Source organism: Pituophis catenifer, unplaced genomic scaffold, assembly GCF_029215685.1.
Source record: "Pituophis catenifer annectens isolate HBS135680 unplaced genomic scaffold, rPitCat1.0.hap2 SCAF_2, whole genome shotgun sequence".
Lineage (NCBI taxonomy): Eukaryota > Metazoa > Chordata > Lepidosauria > Squamata > Colubridae > Pituophis > Pituophis catenifer.
In genome coordinates, this window is record NW_027256882.1 from 35,527,008 (window position 1) to 35,553,550 (window position 26,543).

The following is a 26,543-nucleotide window of genomic DNA, read 5'->3' on the forward strand; positions in this document are numbered from 1 at the left end:
ACTTATGTTGGTGGTGGCTGCTTGAATGGCAAAAGTCTAAATGCTACTTAGAAATACCAACTGAAAGATGCTAAATAGAACTGAGGTGATTTAGTAGATTTTAATCTCTGTAATTTGTGTTACTCATGGATCAAATGAAGAGAAAATAAAGCGTTAACTGCTTTATCAAGTAATACGTATGATAGATTTGGGTGTTTTGTGAATGGTTGCTATTTACAGATAATGCAAACTGTGGGTGGGGGGGTTGCTTAAATTTAATTAGCTCCTTTTCTAATTAAACATTTTGATTAAAAGGCAATACACACACATACACACAATAATGCTTCATGGATTTGATGAAATGGAATGGGTTTCCAAAAGTAACACTATCACATAATTTGCTATAATATTCGTCTTCAAGACACTACAAAACTGTATTTTTGCTGTAACAAACAACAGATAATTTCTGAATGCTATGTTTTCTGAAATTATGTAATAGTTACTCAAACTAGTAATAAACTAAACTGGGTTTGAGCCAAGGGGGTTGATAAAAATGGAACCCTTCAATGCATGTGAGTGAATTTTACATACATACATACATACATACATACATACATACATACCCTGTTTCCCCGAAAATAAGACATCCCCTGATAATAAGCCCAATTGGGCTTTTGAGTGCATGCGCTAAAATAAGCCTCCCCCTGAAAAAAAGCCCTCCCCAAAAATATTTAAACGCAGAGCTGGAAATCAGGTAAGATGGCAAGAGGAGCCTCATCTTGCTTGACGTGCCCCAAAATAATATGATCTCCCTGAAAATAAGGCCAAGTGCTTATTTCGGGGTTCAAAAAAATATAAGACAGGGTCTTATTTTCGGGAAAACACGGTGTATACACTTGTGGAACCTTCAAGTTTTGGAGGAGCAGTAAACAAGGGTCAACTTTCAAAATGGGAATTTTCCAAATTGATTTATTGAAAAGTCATGGAGCAAATGCTAGTTGCTTAATGACAGAGACCTATGAAAAAAGAAAGGGAAAGAATCAGCATCTTGGAAAAGTGTGACTGTCTGGAATCAAGGTATTGTTGATTTATCACCCTCCCCCAATTTATATAGTCGTGTAGAGATTGTAGGAGGAGAGTCACAATAGTCTCTGGTTGTAAAACATCAGAAGGATTCTAAGAACACGTTTTCTGCTGATTGTGCCTTTTTAGCACAGAGCAAAATAACAGAGTGGGAAGGGACCTTGGAGGTCTTCTAGTCCAACCCCTTGATGTACCATTTCAGACAAGGGGTTGTGTCAGCCTGCATCTTCACTTTCTTTCAAGCTTGCTGCCAGTTGCCATGGAAATGGTGGTGGGAGCGTTGCAGAAGATGGAAATGAAATTTCTGAGAAGCGGAGAGGAGACCTGGTCTCAGGGAGGCCAGCTTAGGTTGTTTAATATTTTTCAAGGCCAACTGCCCAGGCTTCGGAATGTATGAAGGAGGAACAATGCACCTGGACCAGAGACTTCCCCAAATACATATTTCTGGCCGATGATTGAACTCTGGTTGCCTGGCTACCGGGTGGTGGGCTTTGGGGGTTTGCCTCAGCTTGTTTCTTTGCGTGAATTTTCTTCAGATCTTGCCTGACCATTGCTGTATTCAGTTCATTCCTAGTAAAAGTATATTTTCTCTAAATTTATGGAGTCAAGGTTTTTTTCCCTAGGGATTGAGTGGAGGCAGCCCTTGACAGGTTGTCCAATCTCTTCTTAAAAACCTTAAAAACCCCCAGTGATGGAGTCTGAAGGCAAAGCTGGTTGATTTTCCTCACTGTTAGGAAGTTTCTCCTTAATTCCAAGTTGCTTCTCTCCTTGATTAGTTTCCAGTCATTGCTTCTTGTTGTGCCTTCAGATGCTTGTTAAGTTATTCTAGCAGTGGGAGAGGCCTAATTATTGGCTCTTTCTTTTGAAAGCACTGGTTGGCATACCACCCAAACACTGAAAATGTTATTCATATATTTTGAATGGGAGATCACATATTTCAGGAAGGAGGGATGATTGTGGGGATTGCAATATGCCGATCCTAGTTTCTTTCTGTTCCATACCAGAATCTGTTCTTTTTCTACAGCTCCAGAGCACAGGAGATTGCTATTAACTCCTTCAGCTGTTGCCTTTTGCCGCCCCAGTGAAGAAACTGAAATAGCTTTCCCAATTCTGGTAGAAGAAGAGACATGGATCTGCAGCAGATTGTACAGAAGCTACTACGAGAACTAACCTGCTCCATTTGTTTCAGGAATTTCTTAAATCCGACAACACTTTCCTGTGGGCACAATTTCTGCCATTCCTGCCTTGTGAGTTACTGGGGCCAATTTCCCATCGGGACCACATGCCCTCATTGTCAGGAGCAAGTTCCTCAACTGACCTTTATACCAAATGTCCAGCTGACGAATATTATAAAACTGGTCGAAGAGTTGTGCATTGATATAAAGCAAATCGCAACAGAGGGCCGTGTTTGTAAGAAGCACCCTCCAACTCTCAAGGCTTTCTGCAGGAATGAGCTTGTCCTCTTCTGTTCGATGTGTGATTTATCTCAGGAGCATCTGACTCACGATGTTATCCCTGTGGCTGAAGCTGCCCAAGAATACAAGGTGGGAATCTTTGATGGAAGCTGCCCTTGTCAGTTGTTGGAGGTCGTCTAGACCAGGGGTCCCCAACAGTGGTGAAATGCAGATTTTTTTTTTGCTACGGGTTCTGTGGGCGTAGCTTGGTGGGCATGGCACTTTTGAGACAACCATGACCTGGATGACTGAGAATCTCCATAAACACTCAGAGGCAGAACATAAAGAGAAGGTGAAGTGGGATGGAGGAAAAAGAGTCAGAGGACTGAGACTATTGCAAACTGGGACTATTTGATGATAAGGTGAAGGTAAAGGTTCCCCTTGCACATATGTGCTAGTCGTTCCTGACTCTAGGGGGCGGTGCTCATCTCTGTTTCAAAGCCAAAGAGTCAGCGCTGTCCAAAGATGTCTCTGTGGTCATGTGGCCAGCATGACTAAACACCAAAGGCACATAGAACCTTCCCACCAAAAGCGGTCCCTATTTTTCTACTTGCATTTTTTACGTGCTTTGGAACTGCTAGGTTGGCAGAAGCTGGGACAAGTAACGGGAGCTCACCCCATTAGGCAGCACTAGGGATTTGAACTGCTGAACTGCCGACCTTTCGATTGACAAGCTCAGCGTTTTAGCCACTGAGCCACCGTGTCCCCTAATGATAGCCTCCTACTATTTGCTGATTATCTTTATTTATTTATTATTTATTTATTAAATTTCTATACCGCCCTTCTCCAAATAGGACTCAGGGCGGTGCACAGCCAAGATAAAAACAAAGCATACAAAATTTAAGAACAATATTAAAATAATTAAATGTTTTGGCCGAAATTAAGATAACCCAATTTAAAATCAATTTAAAATTTAACTCAGGCCAGCCCAGCTTGTTGAAATAAATAGGTTTTCAGGGCCCGACGAAAAATCCGGAGGTCTGTTATTATACGTAACTCTGGGGGAAGGTTGTTCCAGAGGGTGGGCGCCGCCACAGAGAAGGCTCTCCCCCTGGGGGTCGCCAGCCGACATTGTCTGGCGGACGGCACCCTGAGGAGGCCCACTCTGTGCGAGCGTACTGGCCGGTGGGAGGCTATTGGTGGCAGAAGGCGGTCTCGTAAGTACCCTGGCCCTAAGCCATGGAGCGCTTTAAAGGTGGTCACCAACACCGTGAAGCGCACCCGGAAGACCACTGGGAGCCAGTGCAGCTCGCGCAGGAGAGGTGTCACATGGGAGCGCCTCGTCGCCCCCATAATCCCCCGCGCGGCCGCGTTCTGGACCAGCTGGAGCCTCCGGGTGCACCCCAGGGGGAGCCCCATGTAGAGAGCGTTGCAGTAGTCCAGGCGGGAAATGACTAGTGCCTGAGTGACTGTGCGTAGAGAGTCCCGATCTAGAAAGGGGCGCAGCTGGCGTATCAGGCGAACCTGATAAAAAGCCCCCCTGGCCACGGCCGTCAAATGATCTTCTAAAGACAGCCGTGCGTCCAGGAGGACGCCCAAGTTGCGAGCCCTCTCCGTGGGGGCGAGTGATTCGCCCCCAATAGCCAGCGATGGCGTCAGCTGGCTATATCGGGACGCTGGAAGCCACAGCCACTCGGTCTTGGAGGGGTTGAGTCGGAGCCTGTTTCTCCCCATCCAGGCCCGCACGGCCTCCAGGCACTGGGACATCACTTCAAGGGCATCGTTGGGGTGGCCTGGGGTGGAGATGTACAGCTGGGTGTCATCAGCGTACTGATGGAACTCCACCCCAAAGCCACGGATGATCTCACCCAGCGGCTTTACATAAATGTTGAACAGAAGGGGCGAGAGGACCGACCCTTGTGGCACCCCACAAGCAAGGTGCCTCGGGGTCGACCGCTGCCCCCCCGTCAACACAGATTGCGACCGGTCAGAGAGGTAGGAGGAGAACCACCGCAGAACGGTGCCCCCCACCCCCAACCCCGCCAACCGGTGCAACATGATACCATGGTCGATGGTATCAAAAGCCGCTGAGAGGTCTAACAGGACCAGGATAGAGGAGCAACCCCTATCCCGAGCCCTCCAGAGATCATCCACCAACGCGACCAATGCCGTTTCCGTGCTGTGCCCAGGCCGGAAGCCGGACTGGAGCGGGTCTAGATAGACAGCTTCATCCAGGTACCGGGGAAGCTGTTGCGCCACCACACTCTCAACAACCTTCGCAACAAAGCGAAGGTTGGAGACTGGACGATAGTTAGCCAAAACAGCCGGATCCAGAGAGGGCTTCTTGAGGAGGGGCCTCACAACCGCTTCTTTCAAAGCGGCCGGCAGGACCCCCTCACTCAAAGAAGCGTTAACGATCTTCTGGAGCCAGCCTCGTGTCACCTCCCGGGAAGCCAGAACCAACCAGGAGGGACACGGGTCCAATAAACATGTGGTCGCGTTCAGCCGTCCCAGGACCCTGTCCATGTCCTCGGGAGCCACAGGATCGAACTCCCCCCAGATAACACTCTCAAGACCTGCCTCAGTCATCCCATCCGGACATACCCAGTCAGAGGCCAGTCCTTCCCGAATCTGAGCGATTTTGTCATACAGATACTGCACAAAATCCTCGGCTCGGCCCTGCAAGGGGTCATCCCGCGCTTCCAGATGGAGGAGGGAGCGGGTCACCCTGAACAGGGCGGCCGGGCGATTATCTGATGACGCGATAAGAGCGGCAAAATAACTAGATTTCGCCGCTTTTATCGCCACTAGGTAGGTCTTAATATGAGACCTCACCAGTGTTCGGTCGGATTCGGAGCGACTGGTCCTCCAACTACTCTCCAGGCGTCTTTTCCGGCGCTTCATCTCCCTGAGCTCCTCGGAAAACCAAGGAGCTAGGTGAGTTCGGTGCCGGGTCAGAGGCCGCAAAGGCACGACACGGTCCAAGGCCCCGGCAGCCGCACTATCCCAGGCGGCCACCAGGTCCTCAGTCGAGTCATGAGCCAGAGTCTCAGGAAATGGCCCAAGCTCCATCTGGAACCTATCAGGGTCCATCAGGCGCCTGGGGCGGAACCACCTGGTCGGTCCCGCCTCCCTGCGGCGGGGTGCAGCGGTTAGAAAGTCCAGTCGAAGGAGCGAGTGGTCAGACCATGACAAGGGTTCGATGACTATATCCCCTGTATCAAGGCCACTCAACCACTGACCAGAGACAAAAACTAAGTCCAGAGTGTGTCCACCCGTGTGAGTGGGGTCATGAATTAACTGAGTAAGGTCCATGGCCGTCATGGAAGCCATGAACTCTCGAGCCACCTCAGACGTTTCGCCGATAGATGGCAGGTTGAAATCCCCCATGACTAGAAGTCTGGGGGTACCAACCGCCACCTCAGCTATGACGTTGAGCAGCTCGAGCAGGGCCGTTGCCACGCGGCAGGGAGCCAGGTACGTGATCAACAAGCCCATCTGTACTCCACGACCCCACCTCACAAAAAGGGACTCACATCCGGCTATCTGTGGAACAGTGGTCTCCCTCGGATCAAGACTTTCCTTTATAATAACCGCCACCCCCCCCGCCCCTGCCCTGAGCTCTCGGCTGATGGAATGCTCGGAAACCTGGTGGGCACATATCCACGAGGGGAACCCCCCCCTCATGGCCCAACCAGGTCTCCGTAATACCTGCCAGGTCCGCTCCCCCCTCCTGAATAAGATCGCAAATGAGGGGGGCTTTATTTACCACGGATCTGGCATTGCACGACAGCAGCCGAAGGCTCGGGCCCTGAGAGTCTGAACAGCCTGGGATACGAGAAGGGCTATGGGGACCGGGGCGTGCCACCGCTCGAAGATAGCGAGTGCGCGCCCCCACTACATGATGCGGCCCCCTGCTCCCACCATATCTGCCCCTCCCACTCAACACATTGATAGAAAAGCCCTCGACAGAATGGACTCTGATGTCCCTCTTACCCCCGGAATCTGCACCCTCCGTGGCCCCACTAACAGCTGGGCCGGACCCCTCCCCCCGTGGGTTAACCCCCAAACCCACACAACCCTCCCGCCCCTTAAAATCCCTTAAAAATCTATCAAAAAGTTTCCCTAAAAAACCCCTTAATCCCCTTTTTGCAGCATGCCACCTCTCGGGGTGCCAAAGCCCGTCATAAAGGTAGGCCCTTGATAAAGTGGAGGGCCACACCTGCGAGAGGGGGGAGTCTCGCAGAATAAGAAGTTCTGTTGGCGAATACATCTAATCAATCAATTAATTAATCAATCTTGTGATGATAGCCTCCTAGTATTCTATGATTATCTCTATCTTTTTTTTCCCCTTCTAGGGCCAGTTGTTAAATGTCATGGGGACTTTAAAGAATGAGAAAAAAAGGTTTTCAAAACATCGCACGGATGAAGGAACTGAAGTTGTCTTCCTAATTGTATGTGTTACCAAGAAATAGCTTTTCTTTTTTTTTTTTTTTTTTATTGAAAAAGTTTTAAAAAAACAAACATATTTTCCCCACAACCCCCCATCACCCCCCACAACCCCCCCTCCCCCTCCCCGACTTCCCAGAGCAGAACACAAGGTATTTCTATTGATCTCTAACAATAATCTAAATTGCATAACCAATCATTAAACTAACATCCCTAAAAAAAAAAATTCTTAACCCCCCATATATAAAATCCCATTTCTTAAACATAATACTTCTAATGTCACTTATATAACGCTTATACAAATAAAAGAAATCATTCATAAGCTATTTGATATTTTTTGGTCTGATACTTATTTTGTATATAATCAATCCATCTTCTCCAGTCCTGTATGTACCTTTCTTGTGTGTGATCCTTCAGATATGCTGAAATTTTAGCCATTTCAGCTAAATTAGTTACTTTCAGTATCCATTCACCAATAGTAGGCAAAAAGTCCTTCTTCCAGTATTGTGCTACCAACAATCTTGCTGCTGTTATCAAGTTCAAAATCAATTTAGTCTCTGCAACTGTACAGTCCGTAGTTATACCCAATAAGAACAACTGTGGAGTAAATTTCAGTCTCTTTTTGAGAATATTCTGGATCACCCACCAAATCTTTATCCAAAATGCTTTGATTTTTCTACAAGTCCACCATATATGATAATAAGTTGCATCATCACAGTCACATCTCCAACATTTAGCTTGCACATTAGAATACATACATGATAATTTTTTAGGATCTAAATGCCATCTATAAAACATTTTATAAAAATTTTCTCTTAAATTTTGTGCTTGTGTAAACTTCACATTTCTAATCCAAATCTTTTCCCAAGTTTCCATCATTACTGGCTCTTGAAAATTTTGTGCCCATTTAATCATACAGTCTTTAACCAATTCTGTCTCAGAATCTATTTCCAATAAAGCATTATACAACCTTTTAATATGCATTTGTTTTTGATCTCTAATTTGTTTTACCAAATTCTCTTCATTTTGCACAAAGCCAGTTTTTTGATCTTCCTTCCATCTAGCTTGAAGTTGACCATACTGAAACCATGTATAAATTATACCTTCTTCTCTCAGTGTATCTAAAGATTTCAAATACATTGCCCCCCTTTCCATAATAAGAAGCTCTTTATAAGTAATCACCTCCTGTTTTTGTTCTATACTTATATTTTCTATTGCATGTCTAGGATTTGCCCATAAAGGTATCTTATAATTTAACTTATATTGATATTTTTTCCAAACCCTTAACAAAGCATTTCTTAATATATGAACCTTAAATACTTTATCCACTTTTTTGTCATATAACAAATAGGCATGCCATCCATATAACAAATCATAACCTTCTAAATTCAAAATTCTCCTCTCAGTTAAATTAAACCAATCACTGATTTGTGATAAAACCGCTGCTTCATAATATAATCTTAAATTAGGCATTTTAAGACCCCCTCTTTCACGTGTATCTTGTATAATTTTCATTTTTATTCTGGGTTTTTTCCCTGCCCAGATAAAAGTATTAACACCTTTCTGCCATTCTCTCAGATTTTCATCTTTCTTAAGCACAGGTATCATTTGGAACAGAAATAAAAATCTAGGTAAAACATTCATTTTAATTGCAGCAATTCTTCCCAATAAAGACAACTGTAATTTTTTCCAATTTTCCATATCCTTCTGTACCTTCTGCCAAAGTACCTCATAATTATTTTTGTATAATTTTGTATTTGAAGCTGCTATGTATACCCCTAGATATTTAACCTTTTTAACTATTTCAAAATCTGTTAATCTTGCTAATTTATCTCTTTCAAATGTAGTCATATTTTTAACTATCATCTTTGTCTTATGTGAATTAACTTTAAATCCTGATACCTTCCCATATTGATTAATTATATCCAATATGTATGGAGCCGACTCTGTAGGTTGAGATAAGGTAATAACCAAATCAGAAATAGCTTTTCTTTTTAATGCTGTTTGAAATACTTGCCTAAAATAGTTTAGTTGTCTTCACGGATATTCTAAGAATCAGCATTTTGGAAATCTTGCAAAGCTTCGCCTGAGTTTTATTTCTGGAGACCAAATAGGCAGCTCGATATTCTTTTCAACCATAGGGAAGTAATTTACCATAGTGGTTTGCCAAGATGGGATTTTTTAAATGTTTATTTTCTGATCTACAACCATTAGATTCTTTAGTGTTCTTCCATCCAAGTTTTCCCGAAGGTGATTTTTCAAGAGGCAGTTAGACTTACTTTGTTTTTCCTTGAAGACGTTTCACTTCTCATCCAAGAAGATTCTTCAGTTCAGTTCAGTTCAGTTTAGTAGAACTGAAGAAACTTCTTAGATGAGAAGCGAAACGTCTTCAAGGAAAAACAAAGTCCAATTGCCTCTTGAAAAAGCAGGCATAATTGAGAATCTCCATAAACATTCCATCCAAGTTTTAACTGGGTCCAAATGTGCTTAGTTTTTTTTAAGATTAGTCAAGACTGACTTGGTGCTGCTGTCTGCTGGGAAATTTTCTGTAAAATGTAATGTGTTTAAAAAGCCACTAAGGCTAAACAAGGAGTAGGTAACCTTTGGAAGGCTGGTATCAGATTAAGGACGTTGAGAATGACATAAATACCCCATAAAAAGCTTGCCATAAGCAATGTTGCCAGCCACTACATCCTGAGTGCAAATATTCCATGATGCTTGTCAGCATTACAAGAATGCATGAATTAGACAAGAAGCACAGTCTAACTCTAGTTTATTATAAGCTTACATTAATAAGGCTGAAAATACAGTTCTGCCCCATCACCTTTACAGCCTAAGAAAGGAGGGAGGATTCCTTCAAGAGATATTTGCCACACCTACCTTCCTTCTGTGGGCTAAGTTGCATCTTGTCCAACTGTTCCTTTGGGTGTACCATCAATCAATCAATCAATCAATCAATCAATCAATCAATCAGAATAGAGCTGGAAGGGACCTTGTAGGCTTTCTAGTCCAGCCCCTGCTCAAGCAGGAGAGCCTATACCAGTGATGGCTAACCTTTTTGCCATCGTGTGCCAAAAGTGGAGGGAACACGGGGGGGTGTCGTGCGCACGTGTGCCCACACCCATAATTCTATGCATCCCACTCCCTCGCACATGACCCCCCTGCATTCCCCCCGCTTTTGGCATGCGATGGCATGGTGGGCCCATTTTTTCGCCCTCCCCAGGCTCCAGAACCTTTCTAGGAGCCTGGAGAGGGCGAAAACGGCCTTCCCCATCTCCCCCGGATGCCCTCCAGAGGCCGGAAACATCCAGTTTGCTGACTTTTGGTGAGACCGGAAGGCCGTTTCCCTACTTCCAGTGGGCCCAAAAGGCCTGAAAATAAGCTGAGCTCACGTGCCCACCGATATGGCTCCACGTGCTACCTGTGGCACGCGTGCCATAGGTTTGCCATCACGGGCCTATACTATTTCAGATAAGCGACCATCTGGTCTCTTCTTAAAAACATCCAGTGATGGAGCACCCACAACTTCTGATGGCAAATTGTTCCATTGCTTAATTGTCCCCACTGTTAGGAAGTTTCTCCTCAATTCAGGTTATTATTGACTTTGCTTGTCAGCAGGTCACAAAAAGTGATCACATAACCCCAGGACATTGCAACCATCATAAATATAAGCCAGTTGCCAAGCATCCAAATTTTGATCATGTGACCATGGGGATGCTGCAACCGTTGTAAATTTGAAAACCGGTCATAAGTCACATTTTTCACTGTGGTTGTAATTTCGAATGGTCACTAAATGATAGCATCATTGATAGATAGCATCAGCACCAGATGGATTCACAACTGGCTGACAAACCGTACTCAGTCTGCATGGACTGAGTCCGGGTCTAAGTCTGCATGGAGGGAAGTAAGCAGTGGGGTGCCACAAGGTTCCATCTTAGGTCCAGTACTCTTCATAAATGACTTAGATAAGGGAATAGAAGGGGAATTTACCAAATTTGCAGATGATACTAAGCTGGCAGGAATAACTAACACCCTAGAACCGTGATGGCGAACCTATGGCACGCGTGTCACAGGTGGCATGCAGAGCCATATTGGTGGGCACGCGAGCTCAGCTCCGGAATGTATGCGCGCGCTGGCCAGCTGATTTTTGGGCCTTTTGGGTCCACTGGAAGTCAGGAAAAAGGCTGTTTCCGGCCTCCGGGGGAGTGGGGAAGGCCATTTTTGCCCTCCCCAGCCTCCTAGAAAGGCTCTGGAGCCTGGGGAGAGCGAAATACGGGCCAACCTAGCCATCACATGCCAAAAGTGGGGGGAGCGTGGGTGGGGTCGCACACGCATGTGCGCGGGATGGGGCGCATAGAATTATGGGTGTGGGCACATGCGCGTGCGACCCCCCCACAATCCCCCCACTTTTGGCATGTGATGGCAAAAAGGTTAGCCATCACTACCCTAGAAGATAGGCTCAAGATCCAGATGGATCTTGACAGACTTGACCACTGGGCCCGATCTAACAAAATGAAATTCAATGTAGAGAAAGAACAAGGAGAGATTTAACCAGGAAATAAGGAGACATTTTCTGACAGTGAGAGCAATCAACCCATGGAACAGCTTGCCTTTGGAAGTTGTGGGAGCTTCATCACTTGAGACTTTCAAGAAGAGATTGGACTGCCATTTGTCAGAAATGGTATAGGGTCTCCTGCTTAGGCGGGGGGTTGGACTAGCCGACCTACAAGGTCCCTTCCAACTGTTAATCTGAATCTGAAATGAACTATTGTAGGTCAAGGACTACCTGTACTCTTTTCCAATTAAAAACCTGTTGGCCCTCGGATCTGCTTTCTCACAGTCTCACTTCAAAGGAGAGGTGTATATTTTGTGAATTTGTGCCTCTTGTTTAATTGATGTTATTATCATAGTGACAAAATATGCCATCAAGACAACACCACACAAATGTCACAAAGTACATTACTTTGCACTGTTTGCATGATTGCCATTGTGTCATCTAACTGGTGTCTGTGTCTGACGCTAAATGCCATTTCCAAGATGATTTGGTTCCTGACCAAGCATCTTTTCCCCTTTCCTTCCGCTGCTTGCAGCAACGAATAGAACGAGAGAGGCAGTTTGTCATAGCTGAATTTAATGCAATACGCCAATTTTTGGAAGAACAAGAGAACTATCTGCTGCGTAAAGTTGTGGAAAGCTTAGAGAAGGGGATGCTGTGGAAAAAGGCTAAGCATGCAGCCATCTTTTTCCGGGAAGTCTCAGCTTTTGATGAACTTATCCAGACAGCCAAAGAGAAGTGCCAACAATCAGCAACTGACCTTCTGCAGGTAAGAGATTCCAAAATTGGGACAAAGACATCTCAGAGAACAGCTTCCCCTAGATCAGACTTGTCAAACTGGCGGCCTGCAGGCCGGTTATGGCCCACATAGGCTACGCCCACCCCCGCCTCCGCAAAAGCAAAAAACATCGCGATACATCACGATATGGCCTGCAATGTGAGCGGGTTTGATACCCCTGTGCTAGATAGATCTGCCTGACTGCTGTAATTCTCCTTGGAGGCCTTCCTGATTCTTCCGATATTCATTTGGAATTTTTGTTTTGTTTTCATCACAAAACAATCTGGGTTTGCTGTCTCTTGAATTCTTTTGCTCTGTGAAATGTAGTTACTGCAGTGATCCTGCTGCTACTGTTTCTTTCTATATTGTCTTTTGATGGCTTTCCTTGATATTAAAACCAAGGCTTATAGCAGACTTTAAATCCATAATTCCCAAACTATGGTCCAAGAAATATAAATGGACTGTGGGAGTGTGGTAGGTGGCCCTTGGGGCACATCCCTTAAACCCTTACCAACTTTAGTGCAATCCAGCACACATAGAGGACATTCCAAAAAGCTATAAGAGCCGTGGTGGCGCAGTGGTTAGAGTGCAGTACTGCAGGCTGCTTCTGCTGCCTGTCGGCTGCCTGCAATTTGGCAGTTCAAATCTCACCAGGCTCAAGGTTGACTCAGCCTTCCATCCTTCCGAGGTGGATAAAATGAGGACTCAGATTGTTGGGGGCAAATATGCTGACTCTGTAAACCACTCAGAGAGGGCTGTAAAGCACTGTAAAGCGGTATATAAATCTAAGTGCTATTGCTACTGAGGCTTTTTTCCTACTTGGATCTAATTGTGGCACGTAGCTTCTATTTTTCTGCTTTGTCCTCATGAGATTACCTTCATCTCATTCTCAACCATTGGAGAGACAGATGCAGGGCATCCTTAGCTATGCTGGTGTCAAAATAACACGTTCCGCATTATTTCGACACCATCCAAGAACAACCTCAAGGTGTGTAGAATCTGCCAGGTTTTTTCATTGATGATCTTGGAAGGGAGAAGCAAATGACCCAGAATAGAGAGAGGATAGCCATCAGCAAAGAAGGCAGTCTACTTCATGGGTATACTGAAGGATGAATGGAGGACCCTTCAACTTTTTCCATGGGAAAAGTTCCATGGAAGTGGCTGAAACAATATTTCTTGGAAAAATAGTGTAGAAGACTTCAGCATCTAAGATGGAACTATCTTGGCTTGGAGAGGATGTTCATCGAGTGTCCCAATGTGTCATCTCCCCAATATGTAGATTAGGATACAGTCTAGCTTTGATTTTTCTCAACTGGACAGGAGCAGAGTAGAGTGAATTGAGGAAAGCAGGTGCTAGAGTCGAGCATTAGTTCTTACTGCAACTGAGACGTGAATGGAGAAGTTGACATCATCACGTCCCTCCAAGCAGAATCTATAAATGGGAGGACCTATAAATTGCTGATAAGTGCCTGTTTTGCATACTGAACTGTCTTCTTTGAGTTGGCTGTTTCAAGATGCGTGGATTCTCAAAATCCCCCAAGCAGCATATTGCTAATGCAGAGAATTCTGGAATGCTAAATTCCCCATATCTGGAGAAGAAGACAAAGGCTGGAGTTAGTTGATATAAAACGATACAGTGGTAACATTTCCAAGTATTATTCCACTCTGGGATTTGAGAGGCACTTTTAGTATGAACAACCACCTAATTCCTTTCCACTTTAACTCTTTTCTCTCTTCTAGGATGTGGGAAGCACTCTTAACAGGTAAGCTGACTTCTTCCTAAATTGGAATAGTGGACACAAGGAGAATGGCTAGGCACAGAGGACAGTCAACTTTGGTTTTATGTGTGTTACTAGTGCAAATTAGTGGAATAATAGAAACCCATTTTTTTTTTGTTGATACTCCAATTTGAGACCTTTAAAAACAATTGCGAAATCATGGATTCCGTCTTTTTTGTTTTGGCATGTCAAAAATGAAAACAAGTGTATTTGATTATTACTATAAAATTTTTGCATAATTTGTTTAGAGTAGACAATCTAATGCAAATTATATTGCATGTATTCAAGCCCAGTTACTTGAGTAGAGTTTAAGTTAAACATCATGGCTCACAACTATGATCTAAATGATGATCCAGTGATCTTAACAGAAGATCATTGAGGATAATCTTCAGTGATGATTTTAAGAGAAGTCATCAAGAATTATTTATCATGATAGATAGCTAAGAGACATGTCTTGGGGTCCACTTTGCAGATGGTTCTGGTTAATTATCAATTCTTGGGCGGGCTTTTGACTTCCTGAGTAGTTTTCCTACTAGTTTTCTTCCTACTTTTTTGTTTCTGCCGAGGACTACTAGACTTTATCTTGGTCCTTCTTACCTGCTTCATCCTAGGTCACCATTCTTTGGCAGAATGGTGGGTTGCAAATTCCATTAATAAAATAGACCTATTACTTAAATTATCAAGTCTCCAGCAATTTCTCAAAGGAAAAAAAGTAGCCAGCTGGAACCACCACCCAAATGTAGGAACAGGGATCAGAGTTTGGGGCAGGAGTGGGCAGACCTTTTGAATCTGGGATCCAGAGGTGGTATTCAGCCGGTTCGTACTGGTTCAGGGTGAACTGGTAGCGGAGATCATGGATGGGACCATCTCCCCGCCTCGGCTTTATGCCGTCCTATTTAGGGACGCTTTCGAGGCTAGGTGTATGTGTGGAAGGCGTGTGCACAAAGCAAACTGGTGGTAAGTATATTGAAAACCCACCGCTGCTGGAATCACATTTTGTCTTATCTGGTTGATATGACTTCACTGGTATGAATGAAGCCTGTACCTTGGCAGAGGGATAGTTGAAAAGTTAATATGGATGCCTGGAGCCTTGTAGAATATTTACACCTTAAATACCCTTTGTTTGGCTCATATTTTGTTAAAGTTGGATAGTTTTAAAAGGCCCTAACATTCTCAACAACCCACTGATAATTCCCTCATGCTTCAGGAAAGGCTCTGGGAGCCATAATTTGGAGGTTGGCTCTTTTAAGAGATCTTGATCGCCTATAACCGTGATGGTGAACGTATGGCACGTGTGCCACAGGTGGTACGCGTAGCTATGTTGGTGGGCACACAAGGTCAGCTCCGGTGCGGCCCACCAGAAGTAGGGAAACAGGTTGTTTCCTGCCTCCGGAGGTCCTCGGGGTGGTGGTGGGGGAAGGTCTGTTTTTCTCTCCCCCCAGCCTCCAGAGCCTTTCTAGGAGTCTGGGGAGGGTGAAAACAGCCTTTCCCACCCCTCCCGGTGGGCCGGAAGTTGGCAAAAGGGCCATTTTTGGCCTCTGGAGGGCTTCCGGGAGGGTGGGGAAGGCCGTTTTCACCCTCCCCAGACTCCTAGAAAGGCTCTGGAGGCTGGGGAGAGCAAAAAACAGGCCTACCATGCCATCGCATGCCGGGGGGGTGGGTGGGTTTGTGCACGCATGTGTGGGGGCAGGGTGCATAAAATTATGGATGTGGGCGCATGTACGAACCCCCCCCCCTGCTTCTGCCACACGATGGCAAAAAGGTTAGCCATCACTGGCCTATAATTTTAGTTGCAACCTATTTACTTCCCTCCTTTCATCTATAGAGCAGAGAACAATGCTCATTTTTCATGTGAATCTACTGGGGTTTTGGATCTGAGAATCTTCAACACTAAAAACAGATCTTGGGGCACATTTTTCTATTCCTCGAAAGATGGCCTCATCAGTTTGTTTCTTCTTAGGTGCAAGCAAACACTTACGAATCCAGTAATACTTCCTCCATGGGTGAAATTCAGAGTCTGGGATTTATTTGACTTCAATAACTTTCTAGGGACTCTCATGAAACAATTCAAAGGTAAGAAAAGGACTGAAACAAAACATAAAAATTGATGATGGAGAGATGCTGAGTTAGAAGTTGGTGCAGGTAAATGCTGGGGCCATTGAAAAACTTGAAAGGTCTGATCAATAGGGAATTTAAGGGCCACATGAGAAGAAAGTTTTAATTTTTGAGGAATTTGAAGCAGTCACAATGGCTTAATCATTTTGTTTCAGAACTGTGCTATCAGAGTTATTGAGATTGGCTGGAGAGGTAGCAAGGATTTCTTTCAGACTGAGATCCACAGAATGCCTTTAAGAGACCCACTGACATTTAAAAAACCCTAATTAAAAATAGTGTTTGCTTTGTATGGAAAAAACAAACAAACCTGGATTCAATTCTTGGCATCTCCAGGAATTATTGGGAAGGACTTCTTTTCCTTAAATTTTCAAGAGGAGGGCATTTTAGGGAGTTGCTTAATATTTGATTAAGGGACATGGTGGCTCAGTGGCTAAGATGCTGAGCTTGTCAATCGAAAGGTTGGCAATTCAGCGGTTCGAATCCCTAGTGCCGTGTAACGGGGTGAGCTTCCGTGACTTGTCCCAGCTTCTGCCAACCTAGCAGTTCGAGAGCATGTAAAAAATGCAAGTAGAAAAATAGAGGCCACCTTTGGTGGGAAGGTAACAGCGTTCCGTGCGCCTTTGGCGTTTAGTCATGCTGGCCACATGACCACGGAGACGTCTTCGGACATCACTGGCTCTTCGGCTTTGAAACAGAGATGAGCACTGCCCCCTAGAGTCAGGAACGACTAGCACATATGTGCCAGGGGAACCTTTACCTTTAATATTTGAATTACACAATGTTTTGCATTTGAAACTAAGTCTGTAGGTAATTTCAAATTCTGCTGAAGAATTTCAAGGCAGTATGTATGTAACAGGACATCAGAACTTTGTTTGCAAATCCATAACCAGGAATATGAAATATGAAAACATTTCATATATAGAGAAGGCAAAGATTGGATTCAAGTATCATGTTACACCGTGTTGTTTAACTGTGGTTGTTGATTGAGTTCACACAACACACTGAGCCAGAACCAGCATTAAAAATTAGTCTGTGATCTAAAAATCTAATAATGCTGTGCCTCTATGTGTGCCAAAGGTCAGCAACTTATAGGATACACAACTCTTCTACTTTTTCTAAGCCATTTGGAAGGCTTGGAAACATTATTTAATATTCAGAAACTGCTCAACTATTGTTTAGTTAGGTGATTTTGAATTTACCGTATTTTTCGGAGCATAAGACGCACCTACCTTTTTTGGTGAGGAAAAGAAGAAAAAGGAATCTCCCTCTTCCTCTGAGCAATTTTGCCTCGTTGCAGCAGTCTGCTTTACTTTCATTTTCGTTTTCAGTATAGCTTGATTAGTACAAGTAAAAAAAAATCTGCTCCAGCAATTTACCTCTTTGCAGCAAGCAGCAGAGCCCTGCACAAAACACCTGAGAGCAAATCAGCTGAGAGTCGGGAGGCCAATCCAATCAACTTGTGCTAATTAGGCTGTGCTGAAGCTGAAAGGAGCTGCTTTTTCTTGCTGTTTGCTTGCAAGGAGGTAACTGCTGAGAGGCCAAAGCGTGGGGGCCAGTGGGTGGGTGGGGCTACATTTGGTGTATAAGATGCACCTAAATTTTCACCCCTTTTTAGGGGGGAAAAAGGTGCGTCTTATACTCCAAAAAATACGGTAAGTGTCCATGATACCTTGACAGCAAATTATATTTTGTTCGTAGAAGTGTTGTGTTCTGTTACTTAATCTGTTTCTCTATTTCCTTAGATACCCTGGTATCTGGATATCAGATTCAGAAAGGTATATCTCTGGGTCTGAGGGGTGGCTAAATCTTCACAAACTTCTTTGCTTATATTTTACATGGAGGTTCACCATCTATCCATCCTGGGTCCCTTGCCCAAAACAAGAATGAGCCTTTTCTATTAGAAAAAAAAAAGATAAATCATTTCAATGTCTTTAAATTGGAAGAAAACATTTATAGCAATGCTATGTAGTCCTGTGATTTCTGCCTATGTTCGTCATTTAATGACCCGGTACTCCCTTGCGGGGTGGAGTAAGGGCAACTAAATGGAGCTGAGTGTTTACTAACCGGATGCCCTTCCTGTCACCAATGCAGAGCTTTTGCAGCAGATATATTCTCATTGTACCTAGAAAGAAATATCAGCCTCTACCTAGGATTGAACTCACAGCCTCCTGATTGTGAGGCAAGAGCTCCACCACTAGGTCACCGCACCATTCTCTGTGATTTCTGCCTATATTAATATTTAATACAGGAGGATTACTGTTTAAATGTCTCCCTTTTGATCGTCAAACCATAATCCATATTTTTCAAGCATGTCAGATTACAGCATCATTGGATGGTAAACTGGAGGATGTTGCTGAAAGCTAAAATTTCCCTGGAGAATGACAAATCCAATAACCTTGTGGTTGCAACTCCTCCTCTGCCCCCCCACCCCCACTTTAGCAATGTCCTTTCCAACCTAGATCCTCTTACTTACAATTTCCAGGAGATACAAAACTTTCTTTTTTTCATTTCTGCATCTTCACTGTTAAGAATAAATCTCACGGTAGCATCTCAGCACAAAATGTCTCAGCAGGAGGAAGCAAATGCAGTCTATAAAGAAATAATGTTGATGTTTCAATGCATTAAGGAAGATATAACAAGAAATCATAAGGAGATGATGGAATGGTTTCAAGATACAGTGAGATTAGGAAAACCCCAGCAAAGGACAATAATAAATCAACAAAAAAATTAGAAAATAGAGGAGAAAACAGAAAACATTGAGGAAAAAATAGAGGAGATAATTCAAAAAATGATATAAGTAGACAAAAAGAAGAGATAGCAATATTGTCAAACACGGAACAAATAGAATATTTTTTAAGAATTCAAAATAGAAAAAGGAATGAGAAAAATTGTTTAAAAATGATGGGAGAAAAGAGGACGGGTACTCTAGAGATCCAACAGCAAGAGACAGATGCTGTGACAGCGGAAATATTTATATTAAATAAAAATGACGAAAGGAGTTACAAGATACCAGAGGAGAAGCAGGACAGATTCACCAAAAATCTAATAAGAGTTGAAATTCTAAAAAGGACAAGAGAGGATGGATAGACATAGAATACTTGTTAACATGGCAGTTATTCTAATAGGTGCTAGAAAAAAGAAGTAGCAAGTAGAAATTGGGAAAATAATATTATGTATACTAAATAAAATAGAACATATGATTACTATGTATACACAAATGTTAGAAGTTTAAAAAGTATGATTATATTTAAATGGTAATATCACCATCAGAATTGTATGCAAAATATATTGACCCAGATAATACACCGTAAACTAAACACTTATGGGTGTTAAAGAAAAAATTATACATAAAGTTATTTTGTTTAAAAAAAGAATAAATCTCACAGCATAGCAAAGATAGTATTCTTTATTAATGTTTGAGCTTTTGATGAACAGCTTCCATTTTAGGGACGACTTACTGTAATTGTGTTTCTTCGTAGCAAATGTGACTCTGGATCCTGACACAGCTCATCCCCAGATCATTCTCTCAGAAGATCTTAAAAGCTTCTGGTTGGGAAGAAAAAGCCAAAAACTCATCATGGACGACAAGAGATTTGACCTCATGATGTGTGTGTTGGGACGCGAGATGTTCGTCACTGGCAGGCATTACTGGGATGTTGCTGTGGAAAATGAGGGCTACTGGGGTGTTGGAGTTGCCAGACGTTCAGTGAAGAGAAAGGGTGTTGAGGGCTTTAGTACAATGGAAGGGATTTGGGCAATGGCAAAGGGTAGTGGCACCTTGTGGGTGCACATGAACCCCCCAGCTTTTGTGTCTTGGCCAATGGGTTGGAAGATCAAGAAGATTCGAGTCTCTCTGAACTACCCTGGAGGCCGGGTGACTTTTTGTGATGGCGAGAGAGGAAACCTGCTCCATTGCTTCTCAGGAATTTCATTTGCTGGAGAACCCATTTGCCCTTTCTTTTGGATTCAGAATAAAGCCCGTCTCTTGCTTTGTCCCTAAGGCAGAAAATCCATCACCAGATCCTTCTGTCTCTAGATCTCGGGGGCCTCTTTCTTAGTATCAGTTTTCCCTTTATCTCTGTTCTTCCTCTCCATCTCATCCTCAGCACCAAACACTTGGGATGAATTTCAGCTGCAAACTGGTGTGATGTAGAATGAATCTTACCGTACAAAGTTGGTACGTACTTTTTAATGGAGCCATACCTGATGGGAAAATCCACCAGACTTTGGAAGGATCAAAATTCCCAGGTAGTGCTGGAGGGTGCTATGTTGAGGAAGACTGTCTTGGCTATTTTATCATTTTAATCTTTTAACGGAGGCTTCCAATTAAAAGTTTTAGTGTGGGGGTGGGGTGGGGGCGGAAGCAGCTCTTAATATGGAGAAATAGAGCTGAACACAATCGTTTCAGGGGATGCTATTTTGAACACGCGCACACTTTTTGTTAATCACGGCGGGTTGAATTGTAGTTAAGCGTAAACAGATTGGGATACTCACGTTTAAAAACACCATTCTTTTGCATAATAAAGGTGAAAACCAGTTGGGTTTTTTTTTAGAATTTAATATGTGGTTTTTAATAAAGGATTATTATCCCCCATTGCTTTTGTGGTTCTTTTATTTTTCAAACATTTCAGCCACTAAATGCACATAAGCCTCTCTTCATTTTTAAAGAAGTTCCTGTTTAAGCATCACCTTTTTGCCTTTTCTACCTTACTACGTGGGAGGCCGAAAATACTTTGCTACTTCTTTCCTGGCTACTGGTTGTTCACTTCCCCCATGCTTCTGACTCCAATCATCTTAGAGGGAATGCTGGAAGGCGGAGATTGGAGTGGGCAGGGTTAGCCATTCATAGTGTTTGCTATAGTGGTGAATATCTGTAGCTCGGGTGTAGGATGAGGATGAAGGTTCGTTCTCCGAGCATGTGGATTGGTTTCCAAATGTTTTGTTACCATGCTAGTATTGGAAGAAATGTCGATCTGGATTCAGTTCCAAGTGGGGAGAAAGACATTGGAAACATGGAAACTGCTTGAAAAGATGATTTAATGGTGGACAGGACCACATGGTTTTGAGGTCCTGGGCAAAAAAGCACATGGGTGTGTATGTGTGTGTGAGAGAGATTTATACCGTCTGTTGGGCTTTGAATTTGAGCTTGTATTCTGATTGGTTGTCAGACTCCATGGGGCCATGCAGGGGTAGCTTTGTAGGTTGTCTTGAGTCCAAGGCTTGGTTGAGCCTTGCTGGGTGATGTAGTCTCCCCAGGTGCCATGTGGTGAGATCTGTTGCTAGATGGGTAGATGGCTAATCCTACCTTCGTTGGATTTTAGGTGAAGGCATTTGCTTATGAATAGACCTAGCTATCTCTTTATCTCTTAAGTGCTGACATCTGCTGTGGGCTATTGAGGGTGTGGGGGCTATTAAAAGTGAATCTGCTTTCTGCCTAAAAAACATGTTTCTCCATTTCTCATCCAGGGAGGTATAATATTCTGCCTTTTTAATATTTCCTAGAATATTTCATTTTTCTAGGAGAGGGGTGGGTGCTAACTTCCTACACTAGGTGACATCTTCGGCGGAGTTTAGGGAATACCCTAAACTCCGCAGAAGATGTTACCTAGCCTGGTAAGGAAACATTCAGAAACCAACCTACAACGAACCTTCACCCTCATTCATAATGTTTCTCATGCTTTCAGACCCTGCACCAAATCCACCTGGGCTGATCATCAATAGCTAATTGGGGTCAGACCGACCCAGTTAATATATGGATAGGGGATTACAAAGACCATCCGAGGCTAGACTTGCAAATTTAAAAAAAAAAATCTGAAAGACGACTATTGTGAAACATTTTTATTTTTGATGAATATCCAACAGTTGCATTCGATTTGATGGAAATATTACCCTTCTGCTTCACTTCTTAATTTTTTTTACACTGCTTCTGGGACAACTCATACAAACACTAAATATAGTGTATATAATCCATTCCTTACATTCAGGCTGAAGGATTGTACAATAGACTCCCACAAAAACGATCCGCTTCTGGACACTGGGGTGGGGGTGGCGAGACAAAAACAACGTCTGCATTAGGTCTTGTGTAATTCACAAAGAATTGTGCGAAGCTTAGAATAGAATGGAATGGAATGGAATGGAATAGAATAGAATAATAACAAAGTTGGAAGGGACCTTGGACGTCTTCTAGTCCAATCCCCTGCCCAGGCAGGAAACCCTACACCACTTCAGACAAAAGGTTATTCAACATCTTAAAAACGTCCAGTGTTGGAGCATTCACAACTTCTGGAGGCAAGTTGTTCCACTGATTGTTAACTGTCAGGAAATTTCTCCTTAGTTCTAAGTTGCTTTTCTCCTTGATTAATTTCCACCCATTGCTTCTTGTCCTACCCTCAGGTGCTTTGGAGAATAGCTTTACTCCCTCTTCTTTGTGGCAGCCCCTGAGATATTGGAACACTGCTATCATGTCTCCCCTAGTCCTTCTCTTCATTAAACTAGACATACCCAGTTCCTGCAACAGCAGGAACTTAGACAGCGATGTCGATCCGTCTCTCTTGGAAGGACGTTTTTAGGAAAAGGGAGCGTTTGAGGCGTGTCTTCGGATCCATAGCGGCTTGCAAGCATTTTCAAAAATTACTCAGGCTCTTTCAAACCCTCACGTCCCCTTAATTTCTTCAGTCGCTCAGAAAGAGAGAGAGTGTGTGTGTGTGTGTTGCAAGCATTCTCAAAAATTACTCAACCTCTTTCAAACCCTCACATCCCCTTAATTTCTTCAGTCGCTCAGAAAGTGTGTGTGTGTGTGTGTGTGTATGTGTGTGTGTTGCAAGCATTCTCAAAAATTACTCAACCTCTTTCAAACCCTCACATCCCCTTAATTTCTTCAGTCGCTCAGAAAGTGTGTGTGTGTGTGTGTGTGTTGCAAGCATTCTCAAAAATTACTCAACCTCTTTCAAACCCTCACATCCCCTTAATTTCTTCAGTCGCTCAGAAAGTGTGTGTGTGTGTGTGTGTGTGTGTGTTACAAGCATTCTCAAAAATTACTCAACCTCTTTCAAACCCTCACATCCCCTTAATTTCTTCAGTCGCTCAGAAAGTGTGTGTGTGTGTGTGTGTGTGTGTGTGTGTGTGTTGCAAGCATTCTCAAAAATTACTCAACCTCTTTCAAACCCTCACATCCCCTTAATTTCTTCAGTCGCTCAGAAAGTGTGTGTGTGTGTGTGTGTGTGTGTGTGTGTGTGTGTGTGTTGCAAGCATTCTCAAAAATTACTCAACCTCTTTCAAACCCTCACATCCCCTTAATTTCTTCAGTCGCTCAGAAAGTGTGTGTGTGTGTGTGTGTGTGTGTGTGTGTTGCAAGCATTCTCAAAAATTATTCAACCTCTTTGTGTGTGTCTGTCTCTGTGTGTATGTCTGTCTGCCCGGCAAGAGATGCCAGCCGACGATTTTCCTTCACTGCAGAATCCGGGGCGCTCTCCGAACTGGCGGAATTTTACAAAAGGAAAGCGGAAGAAAAGCATGGATTCCCACGGAACGCCGGTCTAAAAGGCTCCCGGCCAATCGAAACGGTGGAATAAAAGGAAACGAACGATTCCATTGGATGCAGCGCCCGCCTATCTTGATCAATTAGCAATTGCCGAAAGAACTAACGAGCGAGGGGGAAAAAAAACAGAAAGAGGGTGGTGGCTCTTTTCCTATTGGAAGAAAAGAGGATTAAAATACTAGGCGGCTGGCTCTCTTACAGAATCTACGAGAGAGAGAGAGAGAGAAGCAAGCGGTGGGAAACTGGTGAGCGTGGCCGTTCGGGGGAGTTGGCGTTCCGTGGTTTTATCGAGCCTTGGAGGGTCCCCTCTTTACAACCCTCTAAACTGCTAAACTAAGTTGCTAAACGCGACGGGACTCTTTTTTTTTTAAACGGAGTTCCCTAGCAGTTGCTTGTGAGCGCCCTCGCTGCAGCAGCGTCTTTGGAGTAAGTCTCTAGTAGGATGGCATCTATAGGTACCAAAAAGTAGTAATTCGTGTGTGACCTTTGATGCAAAACGGGGTTATGCGCCAACCATCTTCCACAACTGGGTATTCTCCGGTTGTGTGTGTGTTTTTTTTAACTACAGTCCCCATTATCCCCGGCCAGCACAGGTGGGGCATATCTCTCTGTCTGTCTCTCCTATTTTCATTCAGTGCAGCTTACAGAACGCTTTCCCCATTCTTTAGTCTACACAACAACAACAACCTTGTGAGGTAGGTTGGATTGAGAGACCAATTGGTCCCACCCCCAGTTAGGTGAACGTTAAGTCTCCTTAGTACCTTAACCACTATACTTTAACCACTATACTGCATTTTGAAGGCATATATTTATACTCTAGATAGCATGATTTTTTCCCCTGCTTGGTTCGGACACTAGCAATGAAAGAAGCTAAGGCATATTCTTTCCTTCCCCTCCCCCCTTTTTTCCTGGAATTAAGGAGACACTTCCGAACAGTGAGAACAATTAACCACCTTGGGTGCTTCATTACTGGAGGTTTTTAAGGAAAGACTGGACCAAATACCTGTCTGAAATGGTATAGGGCAGTGATGGCTAACCTTTTTGCCGTTGCGTGCCAAAAGTGGAGGTCGCACGGGGGGTCGCACACATTGTGTGCTCACACCCAAAATTCATTGTGCCCTGCCCCCCCCTCCCATGAGACCACCCCGCACTCCCCCGCTTATGGCACGGTGGGCCCAGTAGGCCTATTTTTCGCCCTCCCCAGGCTCCAGAGGCTTTTTTTTGAAAACAGCCCCCCCCCCCGCAGAGGCCCTCCGGAGGCCAGAAACAATCCGTTTCCTGACTTCCGGTGGGCCGAGAAGGCCTGAAAATCAGGTGGCCGGTACGCGCATGCGTGCTGTAGCTGAGCTAGGGCAATGCTCACGTGCCCACAGATATGGCTTTGCGTGCCACCTGTGGCACGCGTGCCATAGGTTCGCCATCACGGATATAGGGTCTCCTGCTTGAGAAGAAGGTTGGACTAGAAGACTTCCAAGGTCCCTTCCAGCTGTATTCTGATTGATAACTTGGGACATTTTCAGGGTGGATTTGATTTAAATCAAGTCGATTTGAATCATGATTTATTTAAAAGGTTTTTTATTTTGAACACATTAAAACAAAACATAAAGACACAACATTTATATACATATCACTTATTTCTTCAGCTATTTCCAGATGATCCTTTCTTGCTATTTACATCTATTTACACACCTTTTAACTTTTGTCTTATTCAACAATTATTTTTTATGAATGGTTGGAAAATAGGAAAAATGAGAAAGAGGAATAAAGGGGTGGGGAAATGTTGAAGATCAAGGAGCAATGTAGATGAAATAAAGTTAAATCATGATTTAAATCATTGGTAAAAAGGCTTGATTTAAATCGACTTTGTTTAAATCATAATTTTAAAAGAGCAACTGTCATCTCTGTCCCGCAGCAGCTCCTCTGACCCGCTGTTGATTCACCGACAGTCCCAATATTACAGAATATACAGGCCTCATGCTACATAACTAAGCTCCATTTCATACTGAATAAACTAAATTATTAATGTACCTTAAATAGAAAACTATCTTTAGATAAATTTTTTACTCCAAAGACATTTTATTAAAATACATTTGATAAAAATAAAAAAAATCTGATTTAAATTTTTTTTAAAATGATTTTTTTTAAAAAAAAAATCATCTATTTTTATCCGCCCTGGACATTTTGGAGGGTGTTGTGGCCCGTCAGCGGCCTGTGCAGCTAGTAGCTGATTCCGACAGCGAGGAGGCTGATGTGGTGCTGCGCCAGCAGCCTGTGCAGCTGGCAGTCGAGTCAGACAATGAGGCTGGAGAAGATGTGGTGGGGATTCAGCCAGGGCCTTCAGAACCTCCAGAAGCTCCCTTAAGTGAAGAGGACGAAGAGAAGGAGCCCCTTCTCGATGCACGGGCACGCAGAGCTGCCAAAAGGCAGGAGTGGCTCCTCAGGAGGAGGTCTCCTCGCGAGTAAGGCTTGGGGCTAATTGGCCACTCCCCTAGCCTATTTAAGGAAGGATGATGACTGAGGCAATTTGCAGGAAACAACTTCGTTCAAATTCCTACACGTCTTGATCTTGTTTCTCTTATCAGTTTCCTGCAAATTGCTTCTGGGCATTCTGCCAACCACAGTAAGATTAGGATTATTATTCTTTGGATTCTTGTCGGCTGTTAATGAAGTTAATTTAACAGCTTTTGTTCAGAAAAGACTGATTTAAATTAGTAAACTAAGGTTTGTACGGACTTGGTGTATGCTGCGTTCTTTGGGGTCCGTAGCTGGGGCAGAACAGAGGGATGGAACATCTGAAGAGAGAACTCTCTCCCTTCCACCCTATTGCTATTTTCTCTCTCCTTTTCCCTCATCCAGCTTGCTTTCTGGCAGACCT

At 43.8% G+C, this 26,543-nt stretch overlaps 1 protein-coding gene across 1 annotated transcript; it reads left to right on the forward strand.

Moving 5' to 3' along the window:
* Window positions 1-2,189: 2,189 nt before the first annotated feature.
* LOC139309349 (zinc finger protein RFP-like) lies at window positions 2,190-20,131 on the forward strand. The gene is made up of 7 exons (XM_070933409.1): window positions 2,190-2,606; window positions 6,815-6,910; window positions 11,996-12,229; window positions 13,979-14,001; window positions 15,977-16,089; window positions 17,874-17,906; window positions 19,611-20,131. Exons 1-7 carry the CDS (start codon window positions 2,190-2,192, stop codon window positions 20,129-20,131), a joined length of 1,437 nt encoding a protein of 478 aa, XP_070789510.1.
* The last annotated feature ends 6,412 nt before the right edge of the window (window positions 20,132-26,543 follow it).